Here is a 19,796-nt window from a genome sequence, read left to right on the forward strand (position 1 = left end):
AAACTAGATCACTTTCTCACAGCATTCACAAAAATAAACTCAAAATGGATAAAGGACCTGAATGTGAGACAGGAAACCATCCAAACCCTAGAGGAGAAAGCAGGGAAAGACCTCTCTGACCTCAGCCGTAGCAATTTCTTACTTGACACATCCCCAAAGGCAAGGGAATTAGAAACAAAAATGAACTATTGGGACCTCATCAAGATAAAAGCTTCTGCACCGCAAAGGAAAGAAATCAACAAAAATAAAAGGCAACAGATGGAATGGGAAAAGATATTTGCAAATGACATATCAGACAAAGGACTAGTATCCAAAATCTATAAAGAACTCACCAAACTCTGCACCTGAGAAACAAATAATCCAGTGAAGAAATGGGCAGAAGACATGAATGGACACTTTTCTAAAGAAGACATCCAGATGGCCAATAGACACATGTAATGATGGTGGGAATGCAAACTGGTGCAGCTGCTCTGGAAAACAGGGTGGAGGTTCCTCAAAACATTAAAAATAGATCTACCCTATGACCCAGCAATAGCACTGCTAGGAATTTACCCAAGGGATACAGGAGTGCTGATGCATAGGGGCATTTGTACCCCAATGTTTATAGCAGCACTTTCAACAACAGCCAAATTATGGAAAGAGCCTAAACGTCCATCAACTGATGAATGGGTAAAGAAGATGTGGTTTATTGTATACAATGGAATACTACTGACAATGAGAAAGAATGAAACCTGGCCATTTGTAGCAACGTGGATGGAAGTGGAGAGTGTTATGCTAAGTGAAATATGTCAGGCAGAGAAAGATGGTTACCACATGTTTTCACTCATATGTGGATCCTGAGAAACTTAACAGAGAACCATCGGGGAGGGGAAGGGGGAATAAAATTTACAGAGAGGGAGGGAGGCAAACCACGAGAGACTCTAAAATACTGAGAACAAACTGAGGGTTGATGGGGGGTGGGGGAGAGGGGAAAGTGGGTGATGGGCATTGAGAAGGGCACCTGTTGGCATGAGCACAGGGTGTTGTATGGAAACCAATTTGACAATAAATTATATTTAATATAAAAAATGAATTAAAAATAAAACTAAAAAAACAAACAAACAAACAAAAAAAACCCCAGACCATTAAAAACTACTGCCTATCAAGCACAGTCTGTGAGATAGCTAAAATAATAGGACATCTGGACATCTTGCCAACTTAAGAAGGACCAAGGAATGGTGAGTCAGTCTAATATATAGTTGTGTATTATACTGTAAAATCATTTCTCTGCTTTTCATCATGGGTAGGAAGGAAGCTGGAAAGTGGAAAGGAAGGAGCAAACTAAATAAAATGTGCCAAAGATAGAGGATTTACTAAAGGACTAAGTATAAAATTATAAACCAACTTGTATCTGTGATGAAGACAAGAACAATAATACAACTGAAGACCCCAGAATTAGATTTGTCATCAGTTACTTTGTATAATTGTGGTTTTCTAAACCAACCCACATTTTTCTGAAAACAATGTCTCCTAGCTTTCCTGGGTCCTAAAGCCAGATGCAAAGATTAGATAGGAACACGAATAAGGTTAGGCTGCAGTGTTACTTTGTTTGCATGTTGCTCGGGATGAGAATCAGGAATTCTATGTATATGGAACAGTGTCAACACAAATCAGTAAGACGCTCTACATTTACCCAATACATTCTATCATTAAGAGTTATTCAGCTTCATTCTCACACCATAAGCAAAAAAATAACTCAAAATGGATCACAGACCTAAATCTAAGAGTCAGAACTATAAAACTTAAAAAACAATATTAGCAATACATCTTCTTGACCTTGGATTAGGCACAAGGTTCTTAAATATCAAAAGCACAAGCAACAAAAGAATTGATAAACTGGACTTGATCAAAACTTTAAAATTTTGTGCTGCAAATGATACTATCAGGAAAGTAAAGACAACCCACACAATGGGAGAAAATATTTGCAAATAATATCTCTGAAAAGGGACCTGTATACAGAACATACAAACAACTCTTAAAACCTAATCATAATAAGATAAACCAATTAAAAACTAGGCAAAGGATCTGAATAGACATTTCCCCAAAGGAGATATAAATAAGCCACTAAGCACATGAAAAGATGATCAACATCATTAGTCACTGACGAAATTGAAAACAAAACCACAATGAGATTCTACCTCACATCCACTAGCATAGTTATAACAAAAAGGTAATAACAAGTGTTGGCAAGAATGTGGGGAAATTGGAACCCTTGTACACAGCTGATGGGAATACAAAATGGTGCAACCACTGTGGAAAAAATTTAGAAGTTCCTCAAAAGGTTTAACATAGAATCACCATATGATCCAGCAATTCTGCTTCTGGTACATACCCAAAAGAAATGAAAGTATACATCCACACAAAAACCTATACCCAAATTTTCATAAAACCATTATTCATAATAGCCCCAAAGTAGAAACAACCCAAATATACATCAAATGAATAGATAAATAAAATGTTACCTTTTCATATAATAAAATATTCTGCAATTTATTATGGAATGAAGTAGTGATGCTACAGCATGGATGAAAACAATACAAGTGAAAAAAAAGCTAATCATAAAAGACCACATAAAAGACTCAGTTACATGAAGTGTCTAGAATAAGTAAATCCACAGAGACAAAAAATAATTCAGTGATCGCCTACTGAAGTAGGAAGGGGGATACAGAGTGACTGCTAAGGCATATAGTCTTTTCTTTTTAGGGTGATCAAAATATTCTAAATTAACTGTGGTGATACATACACAACTCAACTCTCTGAACATACTAAAAACCACTGAAGTTTATACTTTAAACGGATTAATTATGTGGCATTATAAGCTACATCTCAATAAGGCTTTTAAAAATCAATACCACTTCTGAGTATATATCCAAAGGAAATGAAATAAGTATCTCAAGATATCTACACCCCCATGCTCACTACAGTATTCACTGTAGCCAAAACATGGAAAGAACTTAACTGTTCATCAACAAATAAACTGATAAAGAAAATGTGGTATATACAATGGAATATTTTTCGGTCATGAGAAGGAAGGAAATCTGCCACTTGCAACAACATGGTTGGACCTTAACAGCATTATGCTAAGTGAGGCAAGTCAGACAGAGACAAGTACCACATGATCACACTTTTATGTGGAATCTAAAAAAGTCAACACAAAGGAACAGAGTAGACTGGTGGTTACCAGGGGCAAAGGGGTAGGGAATAGGGAGATGTTGGTCAAAGGCTAAAAACTTCCAATCAAAAACTAAGTAAGTTGTGGGATGTAATGTACAGCTTGGTAACTATAGTTAACAATATGGTATTGCATACTTGAAATCTGCTTACAGAGTATATCTTAAATGTGTTCACCACAGAAAGAAAGAAAGAAAGAAAGAAAGAAAGAAAGAAAGAAAGAAAGAAAGACAAAGAAAGAAACTATGTGAGGTGATAGATGTGTTAACTAAACTTAATGTGGTAATCACTTCACAATATACATACTTATCAAGTCATCACATTGGATACCTTAAACCTATACAATGTTATCTGCCAATTGTATATATCAATAAAACTGGAGAAAAAAAGAGTTATTCGTATTTCTGGGTTACTATGATAGATAAGGACACAAGTTTGCCTCCTCTCCTTTTCTAAGTCCCATTAAAATGCCAAATTTAAGGGGCACCTGGGTGGCTCAGTCAGTTAAACATCCAACTCGGTTTCAGCTCAGGTCATGATCTCATAGTTTGTTGGTTCAAGCCCTGCATTGGGCTCTGTATTGACAGCATGGAGCCTGCTTGAGACTCTCTCTTTCTCCCTCTTTCTCTCTGTCCCTCCCCCACTTACTCGCACACCCTCTCACTCTCTCTCTCAAAAATAAATAAACTTTAAAAATAAATGACAAATTTCAAAACAAATTTGTTAACAATGCTTAGAAAAAGAGGAACATTATTAAGCCAGAGATTTTAATGAGTTTGTCAGACTAAAAGGGATAGGGTTATAATCATAGACAAAATAAAGCAGAAATCACAACCAAGAACTAATCCAGAAGGCTTTTGTTACCCTAATGGTAAAACCACAGAGAAGCTAAACGCCCAGGGTTGACAGGTATCCACACCCAGAATGGGAAGCAGAACAGATGTCACTGTGATTAACTGAAGAATTACCTACAAAGCAGCTTCCCATTTTGTCCCCTCTTCCACCATTCTCCCTACCTAGAAGCTTGTTGGCATCAAAAGCACCTAGCCCATCCACGTACCCCTATACTAGTCCATAAATCTCAGCTCACCAAGATTCTTCTCAGCCCTTCTCTATCAGCCCTCCCTCCTCCTCAAGGAAGAGGCCTGCTGGGGATATAATCCACACATACAGAGAAATTCTAGCTATCTGTATTTGGGAACTCAGTCTTTCATTCGTGCATATGAATGGGGAAAAAACAACTCCAACAGACATTTGAGGAAAAACAGTGGCTTCCAAGAGAAGTTCCAAGATTTAATAAAATAGAACTGACCCTGAATGAAGTAGAAATTCCAGAAACAGAAGGTAATCTTGGGAAAACAACTCTAATTAATTCTTTAGAGATTCAACATAATAATGCATACACGAAAGAACAGATTGCAGGGAAACCTGAGTGTCAGAGAATGGGAAAGAACTTTTGAAATTATAAGTATAATTATCAAAGTGAATCTTTTATTAGAAAGCTTTTAATTACATATTTTAAAATAGAAGAGGGGTGCCTAGGTGGCTCAGTTGGTTAAGCATCCAACTTCAGCTCAGGTTATGATCTTGTGGTCAATGAGTTCAAGCCCCACGTCGGTCTCTGTGCTGACAGGTCAGAGCCTGGAACCTGCTTCAGATTCTGTGTCTCCCTCTTTCTCTGCTCCTCCCCCACTCATACTCTGTATCTCTCTCAAAAGTAAATAAACATTAAAAAAATTTTTTTAATTTTTTTAAATAGGAAAGAAAAATTAAGAGACATTGATGATTAATCAAATGCAAGTGAACCAACAGCCATCTAGTAGGAATTTCAAAGTAAAAACCATTTAAAAAGTGGAAAGGGAATAATTTAAAAATAATAGAACAAATGGTCCCAAAGCTACAGAAAGATATGACCGGAAAGGCTCAACAAGTACCATGCAGAAAATACAATGATTCATGCCTCCTGACATGTCAGAGGGCAGAGAGAAAGTGTCCAGAAAGAAAGAGCAGGTGACAAAAAGGAGCAAGCATCAGAGTGGCCATGGCACCAATGGATCCAACAGAAAGGGAAGCAGTAACATCAGACTTCTGAAAGGAAATAACGTGAACCTAGACTTTAATTCTGTGGGAAAAAGCAACAAAGCATAAAAACAAAATAGTCATTTTCTGACATAAAAGCTTTAGGAATTTTACCAATCCCAGAACCTCTCCAAAAGTATTACTAAAGGGTAAAGGACAGACTCCAGTCAAAAAAAAAAAAAGGATTCCAAGAATGAAACATGCAATCCAAAAAGCAGTACATCTAATCAAGAATACAATATAAACAATTCTTTTAAATCTAAGGAGAACAGGGACACCTGGGTGCCTCCATCAGTTCAGCATCTGACTTGGGCTCAGGTCATGATCTCATGGTCCGTGAGTTTGAGCCCCACATCGGGCTCTGTGCTGACAGCTCAGAGTCTGGAGCCTGTTTTGGGTTCTGTGTCTCCCTCTCTCTCTGCCCCTCCCCCGCTCAAGCATTGTCTCTGTCTCTCTCAAAAATAAATAAACATTAAAAAAAAATCTAAGGAGAACAGCTGTATAAAGGCATAGAAAACTTTTAGCAAAAATTAGAACAAGTTTGTCAGAAGGTTCTAAGAAGGATGTGTTCATGGTGATAATGAATTGCTTGTTACAAATAATCCAATTAATAGGCAAGGAACAGGAGTACACTGGTTGGGATGAGCACTGGGTGTTATATGTAAGTGACGTATCACTAAATTACATTCTTGAAAACATTATTACACTTTATGTTAACTAACTTGGATTTAAATTAAAATTAAAAAAGAGAGAGAGAGAGGTGAGAAGAAGCTTATTTTCTTTTGGACATACTTGTATGAGAATTTGGGGCTGGCATTACAGCAGCCATCTTGATAACATGAGGGGACATGTCTTGGATGAATGCTAACAGGTTACAGATGGCAAAGGGAAGTGATGGGAACATCTATGTCCTTGTTGATACCTTGCACACTGGAACAACTAAACTGGAAACTCCTACCTTTTAACCCTTCTTTACATTTGATAATAAGGTTTTATCAATGTTCAAAAATAATAATAATAATCCAGTTACAGCTAGTGATAAAGTAAAGACATAACAATTGATCAGTAAATTATAACAACCTGCTGGCCCCTCCCCTCACTTTTTTCTCCTCTCTGCTCTGGTTAGCTGTACAACCACGAACAGCACGTTACAGACACAGGATCTACTTGCGTTTCACATCAGGTCCAACTACACTACCTGGACTCTACATTCTGTAAATGCTGGTGCTGGATTTTAAATTTTTAGAGTCAACCTATAGTAAAAACACAAAAGATTGTGTCCTAGTTTCAGAACAGAATGTAAATGCCATAAGTCTTATAAAAGTATAGGTGAGACAGATGGAGGCTCAGCCTGGAGAAGGGCAGCTGGAGGGGAGATGCAGAGGCACCGCATTCTTATCTTACAGAAGAATGTCATAAGATGACTATTTAGAATCCATGGCTTACGAAACACAGTTTCAAATATTAATATTTAAAAACCATAGCTGTAACCAAGTAAACAATAAAAACACAACTTTTGGTATGGGGGAATGAATAAACTATAATACAGATGTTAGCATATTATCTATGAGGCAACTACAGTAAAAGCTTTTCCAAAAAGTGAAAGGAAAAAAAGGGTAGGAGAAAAAAGCAATAATCAGTCAAGACAGCAATCACTACCACAGGGAAGAACTGGGAGAGAGAATGTTGTGGGATCCTCACTCAGAGGAAGAAGAGTCAGGTTCACGGTTTGGAGAGAGAAAGATTTAGAGAATAGTACTAACAATGTGCCCCTAAGGGAGGGAATGGAGAGTGGCAAAGAAGATAACTCTTGTTTTTTGGCCACGTATAATTTGTTAAAAGTTATATTTTTCAGATTATACACACATATCATTTTGGTAATAAGAACTTAAATTTCCTATTTAAAATAAAAAATAAATGTCTACATCTGAAGGAGTAAAAGCTAGTTATGTCCATTTTCCTCTATTAAATTTGGTACAGTGTTTTGTTTGAGATAATATTCAATGCTGAAGAGGTTGTGAAGGATGAACATTAATGTACCCAGAGGAGAATCTGAATAGGAACAATCTTACTTTTTTTTTTAAATGTTTATTTATTTTTGACAGAGAAAGAGACAGAGCATGAGCAGGCAAGGGGCAGAGAGAGAGGGAGTCACAAAATCCAAAGCAAGCTCCATGCTCTGAGCTGTCAGCCCAGAGCCCAGCACGGGGCTCAAATTCACTAACCTTGAGACTATGATCTGAGCCAAAGTCGGACACTTAACCAACTGATCCACCCAGGTACCCCAGAACAATCTTTCTGTTAAACAGTTTGTTAAATGTGGATTTTAGTTCTGTTCACTACTATTCCCAAGACCTAGAACAATGTCTGCTACAGAGTAATATATTCAGTGAACGAGGAAGAAATAAGAAGAAACATCCATGTACTTTTGGGTATGGAACTTACAAACAAACAAACAAAAAATCAGAAGTAAACTTTACCAAAATTAGAACATATTGTTTGGAATTACAGAAGCTCTTTTCTCCCCCCTTCTTTTCACTTCTCTACAGATAACATATGATAAGCAAGGATCAAAAAAGAGTTCATCAGTCCCTACCAAATGTAAACCTAAATATGTACACTTAATCAAGCACTGTGGGGGTTTTTATTCCACTATCTGTATTTTTTTATTTTCTGTAAGTTATATTTGTTTCTTGCTCAAATATGCATGTCCCTGCTTCACACTTTCCCTTCATCATAATGGTTTCTTTTCCTTCTTTTATCTTTTAAACAAACCAATTTTACAATTTCAGAATATTCTACTGTCTCTAGTTCTTTGGGTCTTGATTCCCTATTTGTTGTGAATGTTGATTCCGCCCCCCCACCCTTCCACGGAAGCTCCTTTTTTGCATTTATGCCATTTTATTGTGAGTTGATCAATATTATGGATTACTGATTTATTAACATGGGGGTTTTCTTTGTCCTGAGCTGTGAGACAATCCCTCAGAGTAGTTTTGCATACTCCAGCAATAATGTGTGGAGTTTCTCCAGTCTGTGAAACTGAAAACTGAAGAAAACCTCATTTAAAATGGAGTGGGCAGGCCAGAAGGGAAGTTCTCGTGCCCTACCACTGGTCAACTGCAGACCCCAGCATGAAGAGCAGTATTGTGCTTTCGCTACAGGAAGAAACCTACTTTATGATTCCAGCAGCAGAAAGGAAGAATTTTTCCTTGGCCAGCAATAAGCTCAGCCAATAATACCACAACTCACCCAATGAGAAACTGTTACCACCCTAAACTCTTGCTTTCCTCCAACAAACTTTTGTTGAAAGCAGCCCCTCCCATTTTCCTCTTTTTCTCTATAATGTTCCTTTCCTTTGATCTTGGAACTTGCTTATGTTTTGCCATAGTTTGCATGTCCCAAATTGCAATTCCTCTGCTATTGCTGAATAAACTGATTTTGCTAGTAAAATAACTGGCTTTTTTACTTTTAAGGTCAACAAGTCTAATACCAGTTTTATGTCAATTTCTAGATATCATGTGAAGATACACTTGAATCTCTACCCCATCTGTGCTGCAGGCTTGGATTTCAGTTCCACATGAGTTGACTTTTTCCCACTCTCAGAGCTCTGGAAAATCAGTGTATCAATCCCCTGCCCCCTTACCTCCTCCCTGACCTCTACCTCATTCTAAAGCATCTAAACTACCCTTGGGCAAGTTCGATAGTATTTCTGAAGCACATTTCTTCACCTACTTACCTTAAAAAGTTTACAAATCAATAAAGAATACAGCGTGAAAAAACATAAAGAACACAAGAGTGAGATTCTGTCAATTTGTAAGAGTCATATAAGTTGATTCCCCTTCTTAGAAGGCATCCCACAGGCCCCTTTACTTTCTCATGCACTTCTATAAGTCACCTGTTCTGCCTAAAAGTTGAGGAACAGAATCTTAATCTTCTTCAAAGAATTTCTCAAACATTTTTCCCTCCCAGATTTTGACCAAATCAGAGACTAACTAATGTTGGCCATCTGATACTGTCTTATGAACACTTCAAAAAACATACTTTCCCAAATTGAAGCCACCCTCCTGTTAAAGTGTACTTTATCTGACTAGTTTAGAAAAGCCATACTGGTCATCTAAGCAGTAACCTAAAGAGGAAAGGTATGGGAAGTAGAAAGTCTGAAAGGCACTGTCACTCAACTGCTAATTAATACAGGCCTTATGGTTAGCCCCAAGTGCAGCCCCTGTGATATCTCTTTTTATCTCTTTGAAGTTCAATGCAGCTCTACACATATTCTAATAGCTGACTAGAATGGAAGTGGGCAACCTATCTCTGGTGGCTCACAGCCTCATTAAGTAACAGCACAACTGACATCACACATAGCCCAGAGCCTCTCAACAACTACCAACTACTGCTCTAGCCCTTGAGAAGCTCCTGAAAGCTGCAGCTCCCAGAAAGCAGAGGGAACACAGAAATTAAGGAAGCACAGTCACTTCTTTCTTTTCACTATAGTGATAAACAGATAATGAGAATCTAGATCTTAATTCCACGCCAAAAGATTCTTCCACCATTCACATGTTCTCCTGTACCCCATACAACATTCTAAGCCTTGCCACTGATTCAAAATCCCTGCAATAAGCTATAGTTTGCAAATAATCTTGACTTGTTTCCCCTAGAACCTCCAACAACTCATGTTAAGTTGCTGCTCAATGGCAAAGTCTAAACCTTCTCTCCCTGTAGCAGTGACATTTTCCTTGGGCCTCACAGAGGATCACAAACCATGGGACCTTACCTGATCTGATTATGTCATTGCTAGGGTACCACCTGTCAGGTGATGCCTCCTGAGTATTACTGGGGATGCATCCATTTCTCCAGCAGGCTGCTTCTGGAGCACCTAGGTTAAGTCACTTATTTTTTTTTTTCAACGTTTATTTATTTTTGGGACAGAGAGAGACAGAGCATGAACGGGGGAGGGGCAGAGAGAGAGGGAGACACAAAATCGGAAGCAGGCTCCAGGCTCTGAGCCATCAGCCCAGAGCCTGACGCGGGGCTCGAACTCACGGACTGTGAGATCGTGACCTGGCTGAAGTCAGACACTTAACCGACTGCGCCACCCAGGCGCCCCTGTTAAGTCACTTATTTAATTTACTTTTTTTCTTTTTTAATGGAAAAAAAAAACCTTTGTGGGAAGAGATATGTCTATCAATCAAATTCAAATAGAACCACTGTCCTATTCTCTCTACTACCTTAACTCTACAGTCGTCTGAATTTGGGCAGTGTTTTGATGACAAATGACTAGTCTATGTAAAGAAACTTCAACAGTGTTTTTGAAATGAAAAAAAATATGCTATAATTTCTTTGTAAAGATATGAAAAGAGGGGCGCCTGGGTGGCGCAGTCGGTTAAGCGTCCGACTTCAACCAGGTCATGATCTCGCGGTCCGTGAGTTCGAGCCCCGCATCAGGCTCTGGGCTGATGGCTCAGAGCCTGGAGCCTGTTTCCGATTCTGTGTCTCCCTCTCTCTCTGCCCCTCCCCCGTTCATGCTCTGTCTCTCTCTGTCCCAAAAATAAATAAACGTTGAAAAAAAAAATTAAAAAAAAAAAAAGATATGAAAAGAATACTTTCCAAGTCAATATAAACTTGCATTTTACAACCCTCCTATTGTAACCGATAGCTTCTGCTGCTCTGTTCCAATTTCCAGATCAATTCATCTTGATTTGCCACTTCCTCTCTGCACACCTGGATAAAATGCAAACTCTATCCTGCCTTAGGCCCAAATGATTTTGCCCCCCATTTAAACGATTATCTTTCTAAATTTAAAACCAACCAGGCTAATCTCCTTCCTGTCCATGAAACAATTTTTATTTTCTGCCACCATACCTTTGGCTCATTCCATTCCCTCAATCTGAAATGCCCTCCCCTAAAACCTTACTAATCAGAACACTAGTCATTCTTTATGAAAAAGTTCAACTTCTAACTCTCCATGAAGTCACAGCTGAAAATGATCATCCCCCCCCACCAATCACTTACAGATATGTTTCTCTCTGACCAAAGAATAAGCTCCTAAAGGGAAAGAATTATGTCTTTATTTCTTTGCACCCTCACAGTGCCCAGTACAGATAACTACACATAACTGTTATTGAGACATATTTACTCAATAAATACATGCATACTTTCACATCTGCAGAATAACATCACACCAGACACAAATAATACTAACTGCTTTTACCAAGGCAAATAAAAACAGGTTTAAAATGTCATTTTGATTTGACTCAGGTATACAGAGAAAACTACTCAAAACCTAGGAGTAAGGAATAACCAAACTCACCCACCAAGTCAGAGAACTATGCAGACATTTGATACTATCTCTACATAGTAAAGTAAAAATACTTTTTCTGAAAGAAAAATAAAAACACACCTCTAATCAGCACAAAATCACAATGTGACATGCAAAGGCTATGCCAAGGAGTTTTAAATAGTCTTGGGTAAATCAGTATACCCTGTCTGAGAAATAATGAATAGATGAGTAAGTGCCCTAAAACTCAAGCCCAGAATAGTTAGGTATTTACGCTGAATGATAAATAACAAATTGGGGCACTATAATAAAAGCAGAATGATTTTTGGGGCACCTGGGTGGCTCAGTCAGTTAAGCATCCAACTTCAACTCAGGTCATGATCTCACAATTCATGAGTTCTGGTCCCATGAGCTGTCAGCACAGAGCCTGGAGCCTCCTTCAGATTCTGTGTCTGTCCCTCCCCTGCTCATGCTCTGTCTCTCAAAAATAAATAAACATTAAAAAAAATTTTTTTTAAGCAGAATGATTTTTAAAAAATAACCTAGCTGTTTTATTCTTCATCAAGAGTCCTCAACTATCGCTATATCTAATAAATATGCACCATTAGGTAAAAGAAATTATTAAATGGTTGCATATACACTGCATTCTTGCTATCCCCAAATATTATGGGGGTCCATTACCTAATCTTATCTAACATGTAAGTCAAAAATGCAGGTATTATTTGATTTTTTCAACTGAACAACAGCTACATTAGGTCAGATACCTTGACTACCCAAAACAAAAATCAGTGTCAGACAGTGATAGAATTGAGGAAAGTCATGACTATACTTCTAAATCTCAACTTCAAATATGGTATGATGATGATAATGATTACAATAAACAATAACATTAGCAAACACTTTTATAACACTCGTTACATGCCAAACGTGGCTCTGAGATCTTTACATTCGTCAATTTACTTAAAACCCCCAAAAGAATTCTGAGACATGTATACTATCTTATTTACAACATGTATAGTCCCATTTTATAGATGAAAACGCTGAGGCACAAGCAGATTAGATAACTTACTCAAGGTCATACATCTCATAAGTTACAAGGCCAGGATTCAAACTTCGGAAGTCTAGCTCCACACCCAGGCTCCTAACCAAATGCAATATCCCTTTCTTAGCTAATTCCCAAGACAACTCATATCCCCTTTATCATGTACTGATTGAGTACTTCTCCACCTTCATTACTGCCTTCCTACCTTTTTGAAACTTGTTCACTTTATTCATCAAAACAATCTTTCTAAGATATAAAAGTTAAAAATGCAGGATGTGATTCTTGTAGTTTGTTCTGGGTAATTTCAGATCAGTTCTTGGTTGAAGAAATCTCAGCTTTTAACATCTGAAATCTCTGTAGCACTTCATATCTGTTACCTAAAGGAAGAGGGTAGGGAAACACTTACTAGTATCTGGAGGTTTCTCTTTAGATATGCCAAATAAAAATTCATATTTGGCCTTGGCAACACTCTGGGAATGAGACGATGCATTGTTAACCCAAACAAATGTCTCTGCCTGCAAAATTAAAACAAAAAAAAAAGTTATCATTAAAAACATATAAAAAATACATCATAAAACAAACCAACCACAAGAGAATGGTTAAGCAATAATGAAATATCTTCTTGACAGAATGCTACATGGCCATTAAAAATGAAACATAAAAAATATAATACAACAAAAATCAAAATACAAAATGATCACTGAAAGATTACAATTGTATAGAAAAATAAACATACATCTATAGGGGAATAAGAAATTTATGAAAACTTTGGCTTGATGGAGGGGGGCAGAATTATGGTACAATACTTGTTTAAAAAATTTTTTTAATGTTTACTTATTTTTTTTTTTAATTTTTTTTTTCAACGTTTATTTATTTTTGGGACAGAGAGAGACAGAGCATGAGCAGGGGAGGGGCAGAGAGAGAGGGAGACACAGAATCGGAAACAGGCTCCAGGTTCTGAGCCATCAGCCCAGAGCCTGACGCGGGGCTCGAACTCACGGACCGCGAGATCGTGACCTGGCTGAAGCCGGACGCTTAACCGACTGCGCCACCCAGGCGCCCCTATGTTTACTTATTTTTGAGAGAGAGACAGAGTGCAAGCAGGGGAGGGGAAGAGAGAGAAGGAGACACAGAATCCAAACAGGCTCCCAGCTCTGAGCTGTCAACACAGAGCCCAATGCAGGGCTTGAACTCACAAACCCCAAGATCATGACCTGAGCCAAAGTTGTACACTTAACCAACCAGGTGCCCCTATTTTTTTAAATTGAAGTACAGTTGACATACAACATTATATTAGTTCAGGTATACAACATAGTGATACAAAACTCTCACCCCAAAAATTATAGTTACCATCTGCTACCATACAAAGTTATTACAATATGATTGACTATATTCCCTATACTATACTATTCATCCCCATGACTTACTTTATAATTAAGTTTGTACCTTAAGTTTGTATAATTAAGTTTGTACCTCTTAATCCCTTTCACCTATTTAGCCCATCCTCCCATCCTCCAAGCCCCTAGCAACCACCAGTTTGTTCTCTGCATTTATGTTCTCTGCATTTATCTCTATTCTGAGTATGTTTTTGTTTGTTCGCTGGTTTTGTTTCTTTAGATTCTACTTATAAGTGAAATCATATGGTATTGTCTTTTTCCATCTGACTTATTTCACTTAGCAAAATACCCTCTAGGTGCCCACCCATAGTATCATAAAAGGCAAGCTTTCAGTCTTTTTTTATGGCTGAGTTTTATTCCATTTATACATACATACATACATATATATATATATATATACACACACACACACACACACATGTATGTATATATGTGTGTACACACATATATATGTATATGTACACACACACATATATGTATACCACATCACACCAATTCATTCATCTGTGGACGGGCACTTGGGTTGCTTCTGTATCTTGGATATTAGAAAAACACTGCAATACACATAGGAGTGCATACATCTTTTCAAATTAATGTTTTCTTTTTTTCTTCCAGAAGTAGAATTACTGGATCATATGATACTTCTATTTTTAATTTTTTGAGGAATTTCCATACTATTTTCCACATAGCTGTACCAATTTACATTCCCACCAATAGTGCATGAGGGTTCCCTTTTCTCCACATCCTAACAACTGTTATTTCTTGTCTTTTTGATAATAGTCATTAGCCATTCTACGTGAGGTGATATCTCACTGTGATTTTAATTTACATTTCTCTGATGATTAGGGATGTTGACCATCTTTTCACATGTCTCTTGCCATCTGTATGTCTTCTTTGGAAAAATGTCTATTCAGGTCCTCTAATTTTTAATCAATTATTTATGGTTTTGTTTGGAGTTGAGTTGTAGGAGTTCTTTATATATTTTGGATGTTAACCCCTTATCAGATATATCATTTGCAAATGCCCTCTCACATTCAAGTATGTTTTTTGTTTTGTTTTGTTGATGGTTTCTTTTGCTCTGCAGGAGCTCTTTAGTCTGATGTAGTCTGATGTAGTCCAAGAGTTTGTTTTTGCTTTGTTTCCCTTGCCTGAAGAGACAGATCCAGAAAAATACTGCTAAGGGTGATGTCCAAGAGTTGACTGCCTATGTTTTCATTTGAAGTTTCCTGATTCCAGGTATACAATTTTGTCCTTATTATTTTTATTATTATTATTATTTTTTATTTTAGAGAGAGAGAGAGAGGAGTACAAGCTAGGGAGGGGCACAGGGAGAGAGAATTTTAAACTCCACACTGAGCATGGAGCTTTGACACAGGCCTTGATCCCATGACCCTGGGATCATGACCTGAGCTGAAATCAAGAGTCAGATGCTCAACTGACTGAGCCACCCAGGCATCCCACATTTTGGTCTTTAATCTATTTTGAGTTTATTTTTGGTGCATGGTGTAAGAAAGTGGTCCAGTTTCACTCTTTTGCATGCTGCTGTCTCTTTACTAAAGATACTGTCTTTTCCCAATGTATATTCTTGCCTTCTTTGTCATAGTTATTTACCATATAAGTATGGGGTTATTTCTTTTTTTTTAATTTTTTTAAATGTTTTTATTTATTTTTGAGACAGAGAGAGACAGAGCATGAGCAGGGGAGGGGTAGAGAGAGAGGGAGACACAGAATCTGAAGTAGGCTCCAGGCTCTGAGCTGTCAGCACAGAGCCCGACGCAGGGCTCAAACTCACACACCACGAGATCATGACCTGAGCCGAAGTCGGATGCTCAACCGACTGAGCCACCCAGGCGCCCCTGTATGGGGTTATTTCTTGGCTATCTGTCCTGTTCAATTGATCTATGTGTCTATTTTTGTTGCCAGAACCATATTGTTTTGAGTACTATAGCTTTGCAGTATAGTTTGAAATGTGAGATTGTGATACTTACAACTTTGTGCTTCTTTCTCAAGAATACGTTGGCCATTCAGGGTCCTTTACAGTTCCATATAAATTTTACAACTGTTTGTTCTAGTTGTGGGAAAAATACTACTGTCATTTTGATAGGGATTGCACTGAATCTGTAGACTGTTTTGGATTAATATGTACATTTTAACATTAATTCTTCCAGTCCATAAACCTAGTATATCTTTCCACTTATTTGTGTCAGCTTCAAGTTCTTTCATCAATGTCTTACAGTTTTCAGAGTACAGGTCTTTCACCTTCTTGGTTAAATGTATTCCTAGGTATTTTACTCTTTTTGATACAGCTGTAAATGGGACTGTTTTCCTAATTTCTCTTTCTGCTAGTTCATTATTAGTATATAGAAATCCAACAGGTTTCTGTATATTAATTTTGTATTCTGCAACTTTACCAAGTTCATTTATCAGTTCTAATAGTTTTTTAGTGGACGTTTTAATTTTTCTATATATAATATAATGTTATCTGCATATAGCAACAGTTTTATTTCTTCCTTACCAATGTGGATACCTTTTATTTCTTTCTCTTGACTAACTGCTGCAGCTAAGACTTCCAGCACTATGTTGAATAAAAGTGGCCAAGAGTTAACATCCTTGTCTTGTTCCTAGCCTTAGAGAAAAAGCTTTTAGCTTTTCACCATTGAGTATGATGTTATCTGTGGGTTGGCAGAATTTTTTAAATTAAACTTATGTTACTTTTCTGCAATTAGCAAAATGTATTTTATTCTTAGATGTGTCATGTTCCAAATGATTATCAATACCTATAGCACACAGCAGGAATATTTGTGTATGGGTTCTACTAAAATATGCTAACATAAAGAAGTCTTTCCCCAAAAAGACCTTATTTTTTATGTAATCAGAAACACCATTCAGCCAAACAGGGGGCACAGAGTATAAGTGCCACTCATCCCATTTATACTAACTCTCCTAAATTTAAGCATCTGTCCCAGTGTTCTCTGAAATTCCATAAAGTCCCCTATTTGAAAGATAAGCTACAAAGGTGACTGTGAAAGTGGGTTCACATCATGATTCTAAATTCCTATGTCCTTCCTCCTGGCTGCTTTAGGCAACTGCCAAAACTCAGGAGTGCCTCCCTCCCTTCTCTGGCCTAGTATTAATTTAAAATAAGTAACAAGGTAGAAATTGTAAAACACAGAGAAATCTAGCCTAGTTCAATCAGGGAGCCATTCTTCTGCCACTTTACCCTGAACCCAAAAATCAACCAAAATCCAGACACTGCCCTCCCTGGTTTCTACCCTCTAATTATGAGATATCTTCTTTTCTCATGTCTGAGCAGCAAACATAACCGTTCACTGTAGGAGACAGAAGCACAGAGTTTTATCAGCAACCAAACAGCTACTTCATAGAGGGAAATTTTATGACTTCTATTATATTCCTTGGAGCAGAAATGATTGACAGTAGTGAGAAGGCCCATGATGGGGTTATGATTAACTCCATCACCCTACTGCAGACCAGTTCAACAGGTAGGCCTCTCTTTGTTCTTTCCTACCAATATCAAAGAGCTAGTTTGTACAAGTTTGAGGAAACAATTTATTTCTTAAAATAGCTCTACAATCACTTAATGTTCAACTGTGTAAAATTTATCTTTTTGATAAAGGTGTATACTCCTCTTGGGAGTTATGTGCTTGATATTCACAAGCTGTTGATTAACCTTTTCCCCAGCAGAGATGAAATATCAATGTTTTGATGTGTTTAGGGAGCTTCAGACTGGTAAAAGAGGAATGTGATGCCCTAGGTATCGTGGTAGAGCGGTTAAGGAAGGCTCTCTGAGTAACTAATACTTGTAGAGATGAGAAGGATGAGAGCCAGGGAAGAACAGACTCCCCCATCTAAGCAGAGAGAGGGTCATATAGCAGGAGGCCTTATAGCAGGAAAGGATTAGGCTACTCAAATGATTGAAAAGCCAACATGGCCACAGAATAGTGGGTAAATGGGAAACTTTAGAGACTGACCAAGAAAATAACACAGCAGAAAGTAAGGAGAGGAGACAGGAGCCAAACACACATGATGTGTAGGTCAAGGAAAGGTCTGATGAGAAGCCAGGGAAGGGTTTGAAATATATGGTGACTCACTAACCCATTTAAAAGATCATTCATTTAGGGGCGCCTGGGTGGCTCAGTTGGTTAAGCGTCCAACTCTTGAGTTGGGCTCAGGACATGATCTCACAGTTCGTGAGTATGAGACCTGTGTTGGGTTCCACACTGATAGTTTGGAGCCTGCTTAGAATTCTTGCTCTCTCTCTCTCTGCCCCTCCCTGTTCATACTCTCTCTCTCTCAAAGTATATAAATTTTTTTTTTAAAAAAGATCATCCATTTAAACTTTTAAAAGATCATATGATTGTTATGGGGTAAATGGATTGAAATGAGTTAAGAGGAAGCAAATACCAGTTAAGAGTCCAAGTTAGAGAGTATGGAAACTTAGAGTAGAATGATGGCAATGAAAATAGGCAGAAGTAGATGAATTTGAAATATACTTTGTAGGAAGGATCTACATGAATTTTCTGATAAATTGGATTTAAGAAATGAGAGAAAGGGTGATTTCAGGGATAATTGCAATGAGTAATATTTACTAACCACTTAGTCCAGGCACATTATTGTTCTAATGCAGCAGGGAGAAACTTAGCTTGTCTGACTCCTTATTACTATTTCCCTTGGTACTGTGGTGTATAGCTTAGAAACTTTTGCTTAGCCCTGCACACAGGCATGTTATAGCAAGATTTGCAAAAACTATTTTCCATCCAAAATCTACCTCACCCGAGGAAATAAGGAAGTATGTACAAAAATGACTATACTATGTTTAAGATTTATAAGAATGACATGACCAGATTCCTATATGTAAAGATTAACTGACCAAGGACAAAAGTTACATGACCTTCCTCAGATGTCTACAAACATCAGTCACCTTTAGACTCCAACTCTGTCCTGCTTCCCCCTCTTCCTAACATAGAAGAAACTCAAATCTCATGCTTGGGGAGATGGTTCTTTGGGACAATAGTCCTAGTCCACCACTGGATTGCTGGCTTTCTGAACAAAATTGCTTACATCCCCCAACATCTTGCCCTTGACTTTCTGGTCTACTGTGTGGCCAGCAGAACCACCTTGGACTTGGTTACATTAATGCAATACATTAATATCTCATTTAATACTCAGGATAACTGTAGGAGATGGGCACTACTATCATCCAAGTCTCATAGTTAGAGAAAGAGGCAATGAGTGGGTAAGTAATTTGTCCAAGGTTATACAGCTAGTAAATTGTGGAATCCAGATTCAAATCCTGAATGCAGAACCCACGACTCAGGGAAGGACTCCCAGGAATCTGACCTGAGCAAATGCGTGCATATACTGAGATATGGAAAAACTAGAGAAGGAACATTATCAATAGCTTGGATTTGGGCTTCCAGGTGACTTCCCAAGGTCTCAGTAAAACAACAAAAAAGAAAATTCTAAAGGCAAAATCCATTACTATGGTGCTAGAAAAGATGCCATCAATAAAGCACCAGTTTTAAGAAATTATAGGAAGATAATGTTTTGGCATAGAGTTTCAATTTAAAGCCTGAAAACTGTTCTCTAAGGAACATTTCTCTTGAGCAAGGTTTCTAAGCCTCAGTTCCATATCAATAGAATTCTGGAGGTCTGAAGTTAAATGGTAAAAAAATAAAACAACAACACTTACATCTTTATTTTCACTTACCTTAAACTGAAATTTAGCTTTTTTTTTTCAAATATTAATATATGCAACTAACCATAGAATTATTAT

The 19,796-nt window shown here is 37.6% G+C and overlaps 1 protein-coding gene across 4 annotated transcripts in view; it reads right to left on the reverse strand.

Annotated features, from left to right (window-relative positions):
• PSD3 (pleckstrin and Sec7 domain containing 3) overlaps positions 1-19,796 on the reverse strand; it is a 789,820-nt gene that overhangs the window by 499,141 nt on the left and 270,883 nt on the right. For all 4 annotated transcript variants that reach the window (XM_047855372.1, XM_047855373.1, XM_047855375.1 and 1 more), the window contains one exon: positions 13,012-13,120. In XM_047855372.1, the coding sequence (XP_047711328.1) occupies positions 13,012-13,120 (109 nt within the window). The remainder of the gene's footprint in view (positions 1-13,011; positions 13,121-19,796) is intronic.

This window comes from Prionailurus viverrinus, chromosome B1, assembly GCF_022837055.1.
Source record: "Prionailurus viverrinus isolate Anna chromosome B1, UM_Priviv_1.0, whole genome shotgun sequence".
Lineage (NCBI taxonomy): Eukaryota > Metazoa > Chordata > Mammalia > Carnivora > Felidae > Prionailurus > Prionailurus viverrinus.